General features: G+C 41.1%; 1 protein-coding gene, 1 non-coding gene and 1 pseudogene across 2 annotated transcripts; 2 read left to right on the top strand and 1 right to left on the bottom strand.

Moving 5' to 3' along the window:
- Positions 1 to 1,388: 1,388 nt before the first annotated feature.
- On the bottom strand, positions 1,389 to 5,117 carry LOC127694434 (serine-threonine kinase receptor-associated protein-like; annotated as a pseudogene).
- A 2,828-nt stretch (positions 5,118 to 7,945) lies between these two features.
- LOC127695535 (olfactory receptor 2AK2-like) lies at positions 7,946 to 8,866 on the top strand. The gene has a single exon (XM_052197756.1). It carries the CDS (start codon positions 7,946 to 7,948, stop codon positions 8,864 to 8,866), a length of 921 nt encoding a protein of 306 aa, XP_052053716.1.
- A 10,143-nt stretch (positions 8,867 to 19,009) lies between these two features.
- On the top strand, positions 19,010 to 19,116 carry LOC127695775 (U6 spliceosomal RNA). The gene has a single exon (XR_007980122.1). It is a non-coding gene; the product is annotated as a U6 spliceosomal RNA (small nuclear RNA).
- Positions 19,117 to 19,533: the final 417 nt, after the last annotated feature.

Raw genomic sequence — 19,533 nt, 5'->3', positions numbered from 1 at the left:
GTTACCTTTTTGGTGGGAGTTTTCCATCTAGTATCCTCTGTAGGGCTAGATTAGTGGAAAGAGATTGTTTAAATTTAGTTTTGTCATATCTTATTTTCTCAATCTATGGTGATTGAAAATTCTGTTGGATATAGTAGTCTGGGCTAATATCTGTGGTCTCATAGGGTCTACAAGACATCTACTCAGGACCTTCTAGCCTTTAGAGTCTCTGTTGACAAATCTGGTGTAATTCTGATAGATTGCCTTCATATATTTTTTTGGCCTTTTTCCCTTGCAGCTCTTAATATTATTTCTTTGTTTTGCATATTTAGTGTTTTGATTATTATAGGGTGAGAGGATTTTCTATTCTGATCCAATTTATTTGTTGTTCTGTAACCTTGTACATTTAAACCCATCTCTTTTTTTTAGCTTAGGGAAATTTTCTATGATTTTGTTGAAGATAATTGTGGGCCTTTGAGCTGGGAATCTTCTCCTTCTTCTATTCCTATTGCTTTTAGGCTCGGTCTTTTCATAGTGTCCCAAATTTCATGGGTACTTTGTATTAGAAAAGTTCAGATTTGGCATTTTCTTTGAGAGATTTATTGATTTCTTCTATCATATCATTTACAACTGAAATTCTCTTTCATCTCTTGTATTCTGCTGGTGATGCTTTCATCTGTATTTCCTGCTCTCTTTCCCAGGTTTTCTACCTCCAGGATTCCCTCAGTTTTTGTTTTCCTTATTACTTCTATTTCCATTTTCAAGTGTGGAACAGTTTTGGTCATTTCCTTCACCAGTTTGCTTGCATTTTTCTGATTTTTCTTTATATATATTCATTTCCACTTTGAAGGTATCTATCTGTTTGATTGAATTTTCATGTATTTCTTTACAAGATTTATTTGTTTCCTCTTTAAAGGCTTCTATCATCTTCATAGAGGCATTTTATTTAGGTGATTTAAAAAATGTTAGATGCTCAGAAGCAGTCAGTGTACAATGAGAGAGATCAAGCCAGTTACTTTATCATGTATTTCCTCTTCTTCATAACTAAGCAAAGAGAAAAAGGCATTCTTATTTAAGGGAAAAGTCAGAAAAACAATATATTTTTGTTCTTCATAACATGAGCATCTACAAGAAATTTAGGGGTAAAATGGAAATTGTCAGTTGGCTTTTCATCCCAGACAGCAGGCTACAGTACTGCATGAACATAATTCTCCTGCCTGCACCTCATACACTCAGCTATTTTGTCTCATGAGTAACACTGGGTAGTTGTTTGTTCACTGGAGCTAATCCATATGCCCCAATATTTTCTGCCCTCTTTGCTATAGGCAGATAGTAACTCTAAAAGCTAATGCTTGTCTCTGCTTGTTGAGTCCATGAACAATATGGTATCTGCAGCACACGGTTGATCCTCAGGCCTTAACAACAGGAGATGAGGAACAGATGGAAAAGGAATCCTCTGAAGCAATTTCCTCCATCTCTTCTGCTGTTTCTGGAAAATTGACCTTTGCCTTTAACAGTTCCCTGCTGTCTTCCTCATGAAACACCTATTTCCACATGCCATAGGTCTTTCCTATCACAGTTTGCCACAATCTCAATGTCCCATCTTCAGAACCACTGGCATAGAGTTCACCATCAGGACAGAATCTCACACAGTGAATGCGACCAAACTGACCTTTGTAGGATTCTAATTTTCTCCACTATTATAAGCATACATATACAGTTTAAAGTCTTCTCCACCTGCAACTAGAAATTTCTTCTCTGAATGAAGAGGTGCAGAGATGATGGTCTCAGGGGCTTTAAAGGGTTTAATTGGCTCCAGACTTACTGTACTATGAAAAGCCATAGATCATCCATAAGTAATGACCAAGATCTCTCCCTCAGGAATATAGTCCATGCTCCTAACAGACATAAGAAAATGTAGAGATTCACTTCTGTCATTGTGGCATGATCCCACAGCTGAACAGTTTTATCAACAGGTGAAGAGATTTTTATTTTTTTCTTTTTACATCACAGAGTCTTTTGAATACCAGAAGTGTGACCACTGATTTCCTTAGGTTCTACTTCAGGTTTGTTTAAGTCATGTATGTGCAGCAGTTTCTTTTGTCCCCCAGTTAGCAGGTAATTGCTATCCTGTGTTAAATCCACAGTCTTGACAATGTGTTTATCAGCCAGTGGCATCAATTCATCTCCTGAGACAGCATCCCACACGTTGGCTGTGAAGTCTGCAGCTGCTGTAGCAGTTTTGGTGGCATCTTCATTCAAGGTTGCAACCCAAACAGCACCTTTATGACCCCCAAATGTTCCCATCCAGACTCCTGCATCTCCCTGTCAGAGCGTAGGTTTGCCATCTTTGAAAGCACTGATCAGAAAGTAGCTGTAAGACATGATGTCACTGAAGGCCAGACCCATCACTGGCCTCATGTGGTCCAAGCAAGTGAACGGTGCCTGCCTCACGGCAATGGTGACTTGAAGCAGGAATCAGGGGCTGCGGTCATCCTCCTTCTCATCCTCCTTCTCTACCTCAACTCCTGAGGTTGCTTAAGTCCCCCTGCACTCACACCGAGGCTGGCTTGGGAGTCCCTGAGAAGCTTGTTTGATTCTGTTCTTACATTGGACTTTAACCATTTGGTTGTCTCTGGTGTTGGCAGGCTTTGTAGTTCCTGTTGACAGCAGGCCTCTGCAATTAAAGCTGGTGTTCCCTGAAGGCAGAGGACCTCTGGGATTGCACGTGAAGTTATGGAATGACATTGAATTGTAGAGGGAACAGGGCAGACCTCATGAATTTTGGAATTTCTGGGGGACCCAGTGACCAGGGGGTTGGGTTTTGGGTATTTCACTTGGTTGTCTTGGTTAACAGCAGGCATCCTGCGATGCAGACAGAGCTGTGGCCCAGGAAATGGAGTGAAGATCTACAATTGCACGTAGAGGTATGGAACACAAGATAAAGCAAAGAGGGGTAGGGCAGTTCTAGATATATTGGAGATATCAAATAGCTTTTTAATTTTTTTTAAATAGGAAACCATGCCTTGGGTTTCATGAGAGTCTGGACTTTGAACTTTTCAACAGTTTAAAGACTGTTAAAGACTATGGGGACTTTGATATTGAACAAAATACCCTTTGCATCAAGAAGTGGCCTATAAGAACCAGACATGTAATGTAAAGGTTTGAATGAGGAATATTCCCCAAAGTATCACAGGTTTAAGTACCTGGTCCGCAGATGAAGGTGCAGTTTCAAAAGATTGTGCAATCTTCATGAGGAAGAGTGTCACTGGAACAAGTGGGTCACTGGAAGTATGTTGGGGGATGGTTTTGTGCAATGTGTATTCAGATGCTGATTTCTGTGCCCAGACATCTGGCTGCAGCCAGAAGATGGCATGGTCAATGATCTCCAGTCTCTATGTTATATAAAAAAAATGTTTTGACCAACGATGATTGGTTAATAAGGTTTAGATCAGAAAATTAGCTGGGCAGAATATAATATGACAGGACTTCCAATCCCAGGTTGTAGGGTACCAAGGACAGAGGCAGACTAGAAAAGGACTAGGAGAGAAGAGGTATGGAGAGACCATCTTGCAAGAACAAGTTAATTTGCCATGAGGTAATGATGAGAGAGCAGCCATGAGGACACACATGGACCCGAGGGAGCCAGGGCATGACCAGGTCAATGACATTTGTCTGGGCATTAGCAGCCTTGTCAGGTCAGAATAGCTCAGAACATGCCCAGCTTAGACTTGCAGCCTTTATTAAAAATGCACAGAGCTATACCTGACTTGAGCACAGCATAGAGACACCAACAAATACTTGGGAGCAAAATAGTGTAGAAAACCCCAAAGAATTAGTCCTACAGCAATGAGCTTTGGGGTTGTGTAGCTTGGCCACAGTTCCTGGTCACTGCTTTGCTCCCTGAGTACGGATTTCTGCACATTGCCATCCTTTCTCTGTCTGCTGCCATGTCTTTCCCACCTTGATGGTCTGTATCCTCCTGGGGCTGTGAGCCAGAGCACACCCTTCCTCCCTTAGGCTGCTTCATAGGATGTTTTATCACAGCATCCAGAGAAGAAATAACACATAGGATTCTCAATTTGGAATCTAACTTAGTATATTTATGTTATCAGAAAATACATCATAATGGACAATTAGAAAATTGATTTTGTAGTATTCGGAAGAAAGAGGCAAGTTACTTAGGCTGTCCATCATTCCTTTGGGAACAGTATTTTTTCAGGGTTGTTTCATTTTATTGTAGTTATGTTGTTCATTGTCACAATGGGTTATTGTTTGTGGAAGGTCTAATTTACTTATTGTGTGTGCATGTGTGTGTATGTGTGTGTTTGTGTGTCTGTGTGTTTGTGTTTGTGCCTGTATTCATGAGTGTATACATGTTGGGGAAGAGTAGTGTGGAACCATGAACACACATATAGACGTAATGACACACACAGACACACAGACACACAGATATAGAGGACAGAAGAGGGTCATGTCTCCTCTTCTATCACTCTCCACTTCCTACTTTGAGGCAGAGACTCTCCCTGAACTTGGGGATCATGTTTTCTCAGCTAAACTGAACTAACTAACAATAGTCATCCTCCTGTCTTTGCCAAGCTAGCAGCTGGGATACAGGTACTAGCAGGATACTAGGCTTGGTACATGGGTCCTGAGATGCCAGTGCTGGTCTTCCTGATCACCCTAACTATGGTGAGCCACATCACCAGTCCATGCTCTTGTTACTGACTATTGTCTTCTGTATCATTACCAAACCCCTTCTGCAGTCCCAGGGCTTTTCACATGGTGGGCTGGGGGACTTGTCAGAATACACTTGACTTTGTTTTCTGCTTCCTTAGATAAGATCCAAAACAATCAATTGCTTTTTTTCATATCCTAGACATATTTCCAGCATAGATTTCCTCCCCAAAACCTTGGTTAGCATTCACTGAATATGAAGGTTCCTGAAATGGCACTGCTGTAACATGTTATATTGTCATGTGCTAGGAACCTGAGGGCCAGCTCCCTGTGAGGCAGGGAGAACCCACATTGGCCTCCTCTGAGTCCCAACTCCAGTTGTCACTTTGCCCAGGCTTCTGCTTCTTCTCTTTTTCCACCTGAGTGAGGGTCACTGATGTCATGTCAGTGTGCAAGGACATTCCTTCCACTCAGTCTTACTGCAACTCCCTTCAATTAAATAACTTTTTTTTTTGCAGCAGCAGCAGGGAGAGACTAAGTGAGCACTTAGAAACAGCCCAATACATTCTCCATGGGATGCAATGAAGTATCAGCACATTTGAGTATACCTGGGATTCTGGGAACTTCAGTTATCAAGTAGTTATCAGGGAGAGATGCTATAATACTGGAACATACCAAAGCCTGGGTTATTCACCTCCTAAAATATCATACAGTTGTTTTGGGTTATTTATACCTTTCAGCACCTTATTTATGAGCAGCTGTGTGTATCTCATATGAATATTAGGACCAGAGTTTTCAAATTTCCAAATGTAAGTGCTATTAATGCAAACAAAATTTTGAGCATTAATTCTGAACTCTATTTTAAATGTTTTCTGAAATGGAATGTAGACAGCAGTTCTAATGAAACACATCTTCTGTCACAGTGTGTTTAATTGTGGATGAGAGACTAGTTTTCCCAGAAGGACTGATCCAGAACCCCTGAGTCCAACCTTCACCAGGTAGCCAGATCCTTGGAGACATTCAAAGCATTTTCCAGGGTTAGAAAAATGACAGCGATTTTATGTCAATTCTACTTTCCACTCAAGGTTTTAGTGCTGACCGAAGGTCTATTTATATAAGGTCAAAGTAGTAACTTCCAAGTTCATAGAGTAGGCAGAGTTCCTAAAATACAGTTGAGATTGGAGGCCAGGGGAGTGTAGCCTTTCTATTTCAGAAGACTTGGCTCAGGTGGATACATTCCTCAGAGCACATCACTTTCCTTTCCTATGTCTGTTTGGTAACAAATAATCACAAATATCATAATTTCATTTAAAAGATCATTGAGGAAGCCACAGGTGTACTACCTAGTAATCGTGTCTCAGTGCGCAAGAACTGTCAGAAAGTTAGCCTTTGTATGTTTTTTTCCACTGGAAACTCTCTCGACATAAGACTTATCTGCACAAAAAAGGCAGTATAGACAATAGTTGAGTTGTTATTTAATGGATTATTCTAGGAAATAATGCACAGCCTATATACCTAGAAATCTGGAAGAAAGGCCATGGTCAAAGCTTAGGATAGATGGAGACCAGAAGGTTTGTTCCCAGTTTATTCCTTCAGCAATCAAGGAACCCTGCAGCCAGTGAGGTATTGAAGTGAAGCAGAACTGACCGAGGACTGTTGAGAAGACACAGCTCATCCTACCCTGCTTATTCAGGTACATCTGATTGGCATCACCTTCTACGGCACACTGCATACTTTGTTGGCTCGTGTTCTGGTTTAGATTCATTCCAGGCTAGAAGCATTTCTAGGTATTGCTTTAACAACATGTGCATGGTGAAAGTGTCTGTAGCCAGGCTCTGAAGAGCACAACCATCTCACTGGTTTAAGGATGAGAACCGTTGCTCAATGTTCCTGCATGCGACCACATGTATGGTGCAAATTCTCCCCTGAAGGAGCAGGACCAGAGAGAGTCACTGGGTGCCTTCTCGTAGTATGGAAACACAACTCTTTCTGGTTGAGACCTCAGTTTTTAAAACTAAAGATATCCTATAATTATATTCCACCATATTCCTGACATGCAGCAGATTCTATTGCATTTCTAAAATACTTTGAAAATAGCAAGATTTTAATTCATTGCTTACAGTAAATACGTATATAAAACATGGTGCATTTAATTCTATTGTTTACTTGAAATTTTTTAACTTTCCTGGGAGAAAACTGCTATTTTCATGTCCTTAGTTTCACCATTTTTCCAGGTTCTGGGTACCTCAGTGAGTTACTGTTCATTGGTAAATCATCTGATGGTAGAATGAATGACACATCTGTCTTCAAATTCATACTGAACACTAAGGCTAGTGACCTGTGCTCCTGGTGAGGCTGCAAGAAAAGGCAGCACTATAGTGGAGAAATCTCCAATCTGCTGTTCATTCCATTGATAGCAGGCTCCTTGCTGAGTCTATGATGATCGGGGAAAAAATGCAGAATCACCTCATCTCTGTAAGGTTTGAGGCTGACTGACAATTCAAATAAACAGGGCTATGTGTGGCTGAACATATGGTGCTGGCCTTATCTGTGATCTCACGGGCAAATAGATGTGGATCACCACCCTAGAGCTATGGGGCAGGACATTGCAATGTGCTTAGCATAACCTTTACTGTGGTGTGAGAAACAGCGTCTCAGTGTTTTTTAAATTCACTTTTATTGTAATGTAGGAAGAGTGTTCACCTATCCTGAAGCAAATCTTTGTTTGATCTGGTATATCATTATGTGGGTGTGACAGTGCACACTTTTAATCCTAACATATGGGAGGTAGCAGCAGGAGGATAATAAGATTTTGATTTTATGCTTGGCTACTGAATGTTACAAAGCCAACATGAGCTATACACAATTGTGTCAAAAAATTAAGTAAACCTCTTAAAAGCCCAGAGGTGACTGTAACAAGAATCCCTTAGAAAGAGCTCAGGGTGTTTGTATTCATGAAAACCTTGAGGGGAAGAGCTTGCAGACCTCACACACTAGAAATGACCAGGAGGTATGAAGGGGAGAGAGAAGGGATCCCATGACTTAATGCATGCATACTATATGCACCTTCTGAAAGAGAAAGGTCTTACATTAGAACTTGTAACTATTACCTATTTTGCAAAATTAGAATAAATAAAAATAACTAAAAGTGTTTTTCAATAGATGAATGTCTAAAACAAGGATAGAAGAGAGTGCCCTACAGCTAGTCCAGAAATGTATCCTCAAGGATAGTCCTCACCAGGCCATGCCCTTTTCAGATTGGATATTCTCTGATGGGTCAGTCTAAGCCATGGAGACAGGAAACCACAGCTGTGGGACAGACTTCACCTTGGTTGGCCTTTTCCAGTATGGACACATGGACACCTTCCTCTTCACAGTCATCTCCATCCTCTTTGCAGTGGCTCTCATAGGCAACATCACACTGGTCCACCTCATCAGGCTGGACCAGAGACTCCACACTCCCATGTACTTCCTCCTCAGCCAGCTCTCCATCATTGACATGATATACATCTCCACCACTGTGCCCAAGATGGCAGTCAACTTCCTGTCAGACACCAAGACCATTTCTTTTCTTGGATGTGAGATCCAAGTCTTTATGTTTTTGACCCTTGCAGGATGTGAAGCTCTCCTACTGGGCTTCATGTCCTATGACAGATACATAGCCATCTGCCAGCCCCTGCACTACCCTATGCTCATGAGCAGGAAGATCTGTTGCTCCATGGTTGCCGGTGCCTGGAGCAGCAGCTCTATCAATGCTTTAGTGCACACAGTGTATGTGTTTCATCTTCCCTTCTGTGGATCTAGAATTGTCAACCACTTTTTCTGTGAGGTCCCATCTCTCCTGCCACTGGTGTATGAAGACATATCCCAATATGAGCATATGATTGTCATGAGTGTCCTTGTCCTTGTGCTGCTACCCTTCCTGGCCATCCTAGCTTCCTATGCTCGGGTGTTGGCTGTTGTACTCCAGATGGGTTCAGGGCAGGGACAGAGTAGAGCTGTGTCCACCTGCTCCTCACACCTAACCGTGGCCAGCCTGTTCTATGTCACTGGTCTCTGCACCTACACACAGCCACACTCCCTGCATTCTCCTGGAAGGGACAAAGTGGTGGCTGTGCTCTATTCAATTGTCACCCCTGTACTGAACCCATTCATCTACAGCCTGAGGAACAAGGAAGTCATGGGGGCCCTGCAGAGACAAATGGGATGATTGAGGTTTACACAGGACTTTGGGTCACCCTGTGGACTGAGCTGAAGGCTGGCCTTGGACACTCTCTGGGATGAATTCAGGATTAATATTCTGGCGGAACTTCAGCAGCTTGTCTACCTGACTGAATAAGAGAACGAACGTTTGCGCATACCTTGTCACTCTGAGTTGATGGCTTGATCTGAAAGTTGGTTCCTGGGGAGATGGAAGTGCTTTGTTCCTGTTTCTAACATCTCTTGTTGCCCATCAGCCTGGGTTGGCTTTCCTTAGAACTTTCTTACTGTCTGCTCTGGTGCAAGGCTCCATGGTTCTCAGACTGTGGGATATGGTACAGTTGCCTGGTCTATATTCACCTACCTGTTGCTCTGGAAGCTCTTTCTGCAGTTTAAAAGTATAGTTGTACCTGTGCAGAAATCTGGAATATTTCATTGGTTTTTCTTTGTAGGCACCACAGTTATATGAAAATGTGCATTTGTTTTTATAATATGACATATTTTAAGGACAATTCTGAAAGAAATAGAGAGGGAGCCAACTTAATGCTTGCTTTGATACTTGTGTGATTATTATCCACAAGAATAAGATGTCTAAACTCTCCTAAGATGTTTAATGATGTCTTGTTGACTCCCTTTATTAATACCATTCCACAAAATTCACTATGACTTTGTAATAAATATCATCAATGGATCTGCCTGACATTATGCACTCTGTCTCTTTCCATGAACACCTTTATGTTGATCTCCCATGTTTATATTTATTTTGATTACCCATGCTAACTTACAATAAGGACATTTAGAGAAGCAGACTCAGAATGGTTCTGTTTTAGAAATCCATAGAAAATATCTGTATTTTGTCTGTGGCTAATACACAATAAAGTCTGAGAGCAATAATGTTATTTCAAGGAAAATGTCTGAATATCTTTTTAAGAACAAGATTATATGTGTGTGCATGTGCACATATGTATGCATGAATGAATGAATGAATGAATGAATGAATGAATGAATGAATGTACTATTTCTATGTAGTTCTGGCTATCCTGGAGCTCCCTGTGTGGACCAAAATGGCCTCAAACTCACTGCAACCCTCTTGTCTCTGACTCCCAAGTATGGGGTTTAAAGTTGTGTGCTAGAATGCACAGATTTTTTTTTTGTCTTTTTTTTTTATTTGATATAATTTATTTACATTTCAAATGATTTCCCCTTTTCTAGCCCCCCCCCACTCCCCGAAAGTCCCGTAAGCCCCCTTCTCTTCCCCTGTCCTCCCTCCCACCCCTTCCCAGTTCCCCGTTCTGGTTTTGCCAAATACTGTTTCACTGAGTCTTTCCAGAACCAGGGACCACTCCTGCTTTCTTCTTGTATCTCATTTGATGTGTGGATTATGTTTTGGGTATTCCAGTTTTCTAGGTTAATAACCACTTATTAGTGAGTGCATACCATGATTCACCTTTTGAGTCTGGGTTACCTCACTTAGTATGATGTTCTCTAGCTCCATCCATTTGCCTAAGAATTTCATGAATTCATTGTTTCTAATGGCTGAATAGTACTCCAGAATGCACAGATTTTAAAAACAGTCACTGGGTTTTGATTTGTTGTGCTATGAAGTCACAGATTCTTTTAAGCTACCATGTGGATGCTGGGAATCAAACAAGGGTCCTATGGAGGAGCAGTCAGTGCTCTTAACTGTTGAGCCAGCTTTCTAGGGTCCCTGCATGCCACTGTCAAGTCACTGCCATGTAGTTCAAGAAAGAATAAAAGAAAAGTTCTATGCACCTAAGTACTTGGATAAGTAACATGATGAGTAATTTCCAACATCAAAAATACATAATACAAACACACACACACACATATATGTATATTTGTATGTGTATGCATATGTATACATACACACACACATATATGTGTGCATATGTATACATACACAAACACACACACATATATATGTGTGTGTGTGGTTCCTGGGGATATGTATATATATGTTGTTGTGGGGCAAGAGCAATTGCTTAGCCATAATTAGCACTGCTGCTTTTCCAGAGGACTTGAGTTCAAATCCCAGAATGCTTGTAAGGTAGCTCACCACTGTCTATAGTTCCGATTCCAGGGTATCTGAGCCTCTGGCCTCCAGGAACACTCATGTACATATATCTATGGCCACAGTCACACTTACACATAAATGAAATAATAATAATAAATTTTATTAAATACTTTTAGAGATTCATTGTTGCTTCTCTGTAACTAGTGACAGTAATTAGAGTGATAATTTTAAAGACAATAGAAACACCTGTTCTTGCACTAATAAAAATGAATTGCATCTGTTGCCTATCTGGGGGATCCCATTCCCCTAACTGGGGCTGCCTTGTCTTGCCTCAGTGGGAGAGGATACACCTAGTCCTGCATAGAGTTTATACACCAGGGTGGGCAAGATACTCAGGGCCCCCACCCTCTCATAGGAGATGAAGAAGGGAGTGCAGGATGGATTTGTGAGGGGGAACAAGGAGGCAGTACTCTGGATGTAAAATGAATAAATAAATGGGGAAAAAAGAATGTATTTCACAAGTTGCATTTGCACATGTGTGTACATAATTAATTCTATACATCTCTTATGCTATATATGAATACATACATGACTGTAATGATAATAATGAAAGGAGGAAAAAAATGAACATGGGAAATGTGGATGCAGTTTTGGGAAGTAGAGGGAGGAGGAAAAGTTGTATTACTCTATTTCACTTAGAAATACAGTAAAAGTTTAAAGTGAAAAGGAACTTAGCCAGAGATACTCTACAGAGGAGAAAAATCATGCTTGCAAAATACATGGGTTATTTAATAGAAATCTAAATGTCAGTCACAGGGTACCTCCCTCAAACTGTCTTAGTTTGTTTCCTATTTCTGTGACAAAACACCGTGACTGTCACTAGAGAAGACTCAGTGGTTAAGAGTACTTTCTGTTCTTCCAAAAATTTGGGTTCAATTTCTAGCTCACAACTGCCTGTAACTTTATTTACAAGGTGTCTGCACCCTCCCACCAATGTAGACAAAATAAATGTAAAATAATAATAATTGCATCCTCCACAAATGGCTTGCTTTTACTGTTTTATTTTCTTGTCATTAATGTAATCCATAAACTCACTCTAAACTGAAAGACTGAGGTTGGTAAGTATCCTCAACATTCTTACCTCATGTGTCCCTCATTGCTGTCATTTGAGGTTGATTTGTCCCTACAGATTCTGCATTTGAATCCTCAATCTCCAGTGGCAAATATTTTTGGGGGTGATTTGGAATATTTACAATATGGAGCCTCGGTGAAGCAGGTCACTAGGATGGGTCCTGAGGTTGTGGACCCTGGCCCTACTTCCTGTCCTGTGGTCTTCTTCCTGAGTTCAGCTAGAATGTGACCAACCAGTCTCCTGTTCAAAGTACCATGCAGTCCCTGCCTACTGCCACCTCTTTGACATCTTCCTGGCCATATTACTCTGGGATTGCAAACCAAGAGACTTCCTCAAGGTGCTTTCTTTGAGGTAGTTTATCACAGCACCAAGAAAAGAACCTAGTACATAAATTGATACCATCTAGAAAAGTTCTTGCTAGGGAAAACCTGACCATGTGGTTGTAAAATAAATGTGGTTCAAGAGGCTCTGGAAGTGACTTCTGTCTAGAAGGGAGAATTTAGTCCTTTAGGATAGAGGAACTCCAGTGTGTTGGAAGCAGAACTTAGTACAGCATTTGCTAGAAGCCTGAAGACAAGAACACTGAGAGAAATGTGGGCAGTGCACACATAGCTCATGGCATTTCAGAGGAGAACAAAAAAAAATCTACCAGGAAGTAGATTCACCACAGCTATTCATATATTTTGGCCAAGAATGTGACTTCATTATGCCCATGACCTGAGAACTTGAGTAATGTCAGATGTACAGAAAATGGACTAATTGGCTTGGCAGAGTATAGGTGTGAGAGCAAGCTTAAAGTGTACACAGAATGCACACAGGGAAGCTGGTGTAGTTGTTGAAGAAGTCAGTGCTATTAAACTTGCCACTTGATGCAGTGACCCTGGAAAAAGTATCTTGATGGCAAATCCCTAACCATCAAAGGCTCCAATATGTAAAGATGCAAGTTTACATGAAGCAAGAAGAGGATAAACTGAGTCCTTGCTCCTCAATAGCAGCTACCTCTGAGGTGCTTCCCTGGGGTCAGAACTGATGCAGCTGTGGTCAGGTGAGGGATGGTGGGCACAGGCTCTGTGTCAAGCTGGCGTTACAACTTGGCACAATTGTCCACCTGGAACTGTATCTGAAGGCATGAAAGATGAAGGACTTGGGGAGGGGCATGGAGAGCAGCCGAGGTCAGGCAGTGTGTGGTGGGGTCCCAGTCCCTGCATGTAGCTGTGAAGGACGGTGAAGCCTAGATTGCAGTGGAGATCCCAGGATGTTGGAGATGCAGAACTGTAGGACATCTGCCAAGGGTAAATGTGCACAAGGTGAGGAGAAGGACAAGGCAGAGGCTCTGTGTGCTACAGGGAGCCAAGCTGGAGCAGTCAGGGTACCTAAGCCTTTGGAACAGATGACAGACACAGAACTGCAGCTTTTGTTGTTTTCTGTGCTGGGTTTTGATCATGCTGTCGTCTAGTCTTTCCTTACCATGCCCTCATTCCTTTCCTTTAGATGAGTACTATGTTTTACATACCTTTATAGACAATATCCCTCAACTGGGAATCCTCCCTGCCTTCAGGAGGTAGCCTCTTCAGATTCCATGTTTGTATTGAAGAATGTAGACATATTGGGAAACAGGAGTGTAGAACCAAGAACACACACACACACACACACACACACACACACAAATACATAAAGTATACATCCCCCAAACAATAAGGTATTGTGACAATAAGCAACATCAGTACAATAATAGAAAACCCACTTGGAAAAAATATTGTTCCTCAACAAAAGACAGACAGCAGAAATAGCTTGTCTTTTATTTGCAAATCCCCCCAAAATAAAATTTCTGTAATTCTCCATAACAGGGTATTTTCTGATAGCATAAATATAGCAAGATGGACCCCACATTGAGAATTCCATATTTCTTCTCCTGACGCTGTGATAAAACATCCTGACAAAGCAGCCTAAGGGAGGAAGGGCGTGTTTTGGCTCACAGCCCCAGAAGGATATAGACCATCAAGGTGGGAAAGACATGGCAGCAGAAATAGTAACATGAAAGTATAACCACAGTGCTTTACTGAGGAAGCAAAGGAGAGAACAGGACCTGTGGCCAAGCTACACAACCTCAAAGCTCATTCCTGTAGGGCTAATTCTTTAGGGGTTTTCTATACGCTTTTTGCTCACAAGTAATTGTTGGTTTTTCTAAGCTCTAATCCAATTTGCTTTAGCTCCTGGTATTTTCAATAAAAAGCTGCAAGACTAAGCTGGGCATATTCTGAGCTATTCTAAGCTGACTAGGCTGTTAATGCCCAGACAGATGCCCCTTATTTGCATCTGGTTCTGCCTTGGCCCCCTCTGGTTCATGTGTGTCCTTATCCGCTGCTCTCTCACCATGGCAGGTCTCTCCATACCTCTTCTCCTCCTGGTCTTTATCTACTCTGCCTCTGTCCTTGGTAACCCCAACTTGGGATTGGGAGTCCTGCCATACTCTCTTCTGCACAGCTAATTAGCTCATCAAATTTTTATTAACCAATTAGTTGTGGTCAAATTATATATATATATATATATATATATATATATATATATATATATATATATATATACATACATATGTATATATATATAAACCATCTTTAAAATCTGTTTATATATATATATATATATATAAACAGATTTTAAAGATGGTTAAGCATGTCAATTTCTGGACTGCAACTAGATGTCTGGGCATAGAAATCAGCATCTGAATACACAGTGCATGAAACCATACCCCAACACATTTCCAGTGACCCACTTGTTCCAGTAAGGCTCTTCCTCATGAAGATTCCACAATCTTTTGAAACAATCCTAACAGCTGCGGACCAGGTAAAATCCCCATAGTCTTTAACAGTCCCCAAACTATTGAAAAGCTCAAAGTCCAGACTCCCATGAAACCTGTGGCAATTTATTAATCATGGTTCCCTATTAAATAAAACTAAAAAGCCAAAATTTTACCTCATTGTATTAGGACTTCCCTAACCCCACTGTGCTACATCTTGTGGTCCACACTTCTGCCTGCAAACCCAGATCTACACTCCATTCTGTGGGTCACAGCTCTGTCTGCATCCCTGGAGGCCTGACACTACTCAGGACAACCACCTGTGATCCCTACAACTCAATCTCCTGCATATCGTGTCCCCCAGCAATCTCAGGAGCTGTGACGTTTGCCCTTATGCTCTGTCTCCAGTCCATACCTCTACCTGTAAGCCTGGAGGCCTGAAATCATCAAGGAACAACAGCTGTTCCTGCATCCCTTGAAGCCTGTTGCCACCCAGAACAACCAGAGATCTGAAGCCATCAGGGAATTCCAGCTCTACCTGCAACCATGGAAGTCTGCAGCCACAAGGGATAACCAGCACCACTTGCAATCAGAGGCCTGCTGTCACCAGCAATGATCAGCTCTACCTCTAGTCCCAAAGCCCTGCTGCCAACAGGGACTACCAGTCTTGCCAATAACAAGGACAACCAGATGGCTAAAGGCCAATGTGAGACACAATCAACAAAAGCCAGGGTAATATTGCTCCACCAGATCCCAGTTATCCTAGTTTAGCAAGCTCTGAATATTTAAACACATATGAATCACAAGAAAATCTTTATTAAAGACTTTAAATCTAATCCTATGAAGACAATAGAGGCCTTTAAAGAGGAAAAACTAAATCCTGTAAAAAAAAATACAAGAAAATAGAACCAAAAAGACATAGATGCACTTAAAGAGGAAATGAATAAACATAAAGAAAATCAGAAAAACACAAGCAAACTGAGGAAGGAAATGACCAAAACTGTTCCACACTTGAAAATGGAAATAGAAGTAGTAAAGAAAACAAAAACTGAAGGAATCCTGGAGATGGAAAACCTGGGAAAGAGAATAGGAAATACAGATGAAAGCATCACCAAGAAAATACAAGAGATGAAAGAGAGAGTTTCAGTTGTAAATGATATGAAAGAAGAAATTGATATATCTGTCAAAGAAAATGCCAAATCTAAACTTTTCTCACACAAAGTACCCAGGAAATTTGGGACACTATGAAAAGACAAAGCCTAAAAGCAATAGGAATAAAAGAAGGAGATTCCCAGATCAAAGGCCCACAAAATATCTTCAACAAAATCATAGTTTTCCCTAACCTAAAGAAAGACATGGGTTTAAATGTACAAGAAGGTTATAGAACACCAAATAAGTTGGATCATAAAAGAAATCCACTCATGCTATAATAACCAGAACATTAAATGTGCAATACAAAGAATAATATTAAAAGCTGCAAGGGAAAAAGCCAAGGAACATATAAAGGCAGACTTGTCAGAATTATACCTGATTACTCAAAAGAGACTCAAAAGACCAGATGGTCCTGGGCCATCAAAACTTTCAATCACCATAGATTCAGAAAATAAGATATACCATGACAAAACCAAATTTAAACAGCATCTTTCCACTAATCCAGCCCTATGTATGATACTAGAAGGAAAACTCCCACAAAAGGTGGGTAAATTCACACAAGTAACAGAAGAAATGAATAATTCTCAAACACATACAGACATAAGCGCGTGCACGCGCGCGCGCGCAGCGCGCGCGCGCACACACACACACACACACACATGCACACACACAATCTGACATTCTGCTGCATAGAAGAAACACACCTCAAAAACAAAGATAGGCACTAGCTCAGACTAAAGGTCTAGAAATGGTTTTCCAAGCAAGAGGCTACAAAAAACAAGCTGGAGTAGCCATTCTAATATCTAATAAAATAGACTTTCAACGAAAAGTAAGCAAACAGAATGGGAAGGACACTTCATACTCATCAAAGTCTCAATTCTCAACATGAACAGCCCAAATGCATCTAATACATTTGTAAAATAAACATTAACTAAATCTTAAAAGACACATCAAACCCCATACATTAATAGTGGGAGATGATATCCACTTAAAATTGAGTGCATATAGTGTGTGTTCTTTGTGACTGGGCAACCTCACTCAGGATGATATTTTCCTAGGTCCATTCATTTGCCCAAGAATTTCATTAATTCATTGTTTTTAAAAGCTGAGTAGTAAAGCATTATGTAAATGTACCACATTTTCTGTATCCATTCCTCTGTTGAGGGACATCTGGGTTCTTTCTAGCTTTTGGCTATTATAAATAAGACTGTTATGAACATGATGGAGCATGTGTCCTTGTTACATGTTGGAACATCTCCTGGGTATATGGCCAGGAGTGGTATAGCTGGGTCCTCAGGTAGTACTATGTCCAGTTTTCTGAGGAACCGCCAAGCATTTCCAAAGTACCAGCTTACAATCCCACAAACAATGGAGGAGTGTTCCTCTTTCTCCACATCCTCTCCAGCATCTGTTTTCACCTGAGTTTTGATCTTACTCATTCTGCCTGATGTGAGGTGGAATCTCAGGGTTGTTTTGATTTGCATTTCCCTGATGACTAAGGATGTTGAACATTTCTTTAGGTGCTTCTCAGCCATTTGAGTTTCCTCAGTTGAGAATTCTTTGTTTAGCTCTGTACCCCATTTTAATAGAGTTATTTCGTTCTTTGGAATTTAACTTCTTGAGTTCTTTGTATATATTGGATATTAGCCCTCTATCAGATATAGTGTTGGCAAAGATCTTTCCCAATCTGTTGGTTCCCACTTTGTCCTATTGCCAGTGTCATTTGCCCTAGAGAAGCTTTGAAATTTTATGAGGTCCCATTTGTCAATTCTATTGATGTTCTGTTCAGGAACTTTCCACCTGTGCCCAGTGCTCAAGATGCTTCTCCACTTTCTTTTCTGTTAGTTTCAGTATATCTGATTTTATGTGGAGGTCCTTGATCCACTTGGATGTGAGTTTTATACAAGGAAATAAGAGTGGATTGGTTTGCATTCTTCTACATGATAACCACCAGTTGAACCAGCACCATTTGTTGAAAATGCTGTCTTTTTTCCACTGGATGGTTTTAGCTCCTTTGTCAAAGATCAAGTGACCATAGGTGTGTGGGTTTATCTCTGGGTCTTCAGTTCTATTTCATTGATCTACCTGCCTGTCACTGTACCAGTACCATGCAGTTTTTATCACAACTGCTCAGATTGAGGTAAGGGATGGTGATTTCCCCCAGAATTTATTTTATTGTTGCGAATAGATTTTGCTATCCTAGATTTTTCTGTCCAAGTGATTTTTATCTAAATGAATTTGCAAATTGCTCTTTCTGTCTCTGTGAAGAACTGAGTTGGAATTCTGATGGGGACTGCATTGAATCTTTAGATTGCTTTCAGCAAGAAAGGGATATTAGCTCAGAAGCTTGGAATACACAAGACACAATTCACAGACCATATGAAGCTCAAGAAGAAGAAAGACCTAAGTGTGGATACTTTGGTCCTTCTTATAAGGGGGAACAAAACACCCATAGGAGGAGATACAGAGACAAAGTGTGGAGCAGAAACTGAAGGGAAGGCCATCCAGAGACTGCTCCACCTGGGGATCCATCCAAACTCAGACACTATTTGTAATGCCAACAAGTGCTTGCTGACAGGAGTCTGATATAGCTGTCTCTAGGGAGGCCCTGTCAGTGTCTGATAAATACAGAAGTGGATGCTTGCAGCCACATTGGACAGAGATCATGGTCCCCAATGGAGGAGCTAGGGAAAGGACCAAAGGATCTGAAGGGGTTTGCAGTCCCATAGGAGGAAAAACAATATGAACCAACTAGTACCCTCAGAGCTCGCAGGGACTAAACCACCAACCAAGGAGTACACATGGAGGGACCCATGGATTCATCTGAATATGTAGAAGATGACCTTGTTGGACATCAATAGGTGGAGAGGCCCTTGATCCTGTGAAGGCTCAAAGCCTCAATGCAGGGGAATGAAAGGACAGGGAAGCAGGAGTGTATGGGTTGGTGAGCTGGGGATGGGAGAATGGGATGGGGGTTTTCAGAGGGGAATCCAGGAAAGAGGATAATATTTGAAATGTAAATAAAGAAAATATCTATGTGCTTGCTTCGGCAGCACATATACTAAAATTGGAATGACACAGAGAAGATTAGCATGGCCCCTCAGCAAGGATGACATGCAAATTCATGAAGCGTTCCATATTTTTACTTTACTACAGAGCAATAGTGATAAAAACTGCATGGTATTGGTACAATGTCAAGCAAGCGGATCAATGGAATAGGATTAAAGACCCAGAAATGAATCCACACACCTATGGTCACTTGATCTTTGACAAAGGAGCTGAAATCATCCAGTGGAAAAATGATAGCCTTTTCAACAAATGGTGCTGGTTCAATTGGAGGTCAGTATGCAGAAGAATGTGAATCGATCCATTCTTATCTCCTTGTACTAAGCTCAACTCCAAATGGATCAAGGACCTCCACATAAAACCTGACACACAGAAACTAATAGAAAAGAAGCTGGGGAAGACCCTTGAGGACATGGGCACAGGGGAAAAGTTCCTGAATAAAACATCAATAGCTTATGCTCTATGATCAAGAATTGACAAATGGGACCTCATAAA

The sequence above is a fragment of the Apodemus sylvaticus genome, chromosome 10 (genome assembly GCF_947179515.1).
Source record: "Apodemus sylvaticus chromosome 10, mApoSyl1.1, whole genome shotgun sequence".
Classification (NCBI taxonomy): domain Eukaryota; kingdom Metazoa; phylum Chordata; class Mammalia; order Rodentia; family Muridae; genus Apodemus; species Apodemus sylvaticus.
This window is presented reverse-complemented; position numbering and strand designations above follow the sequence as displayed.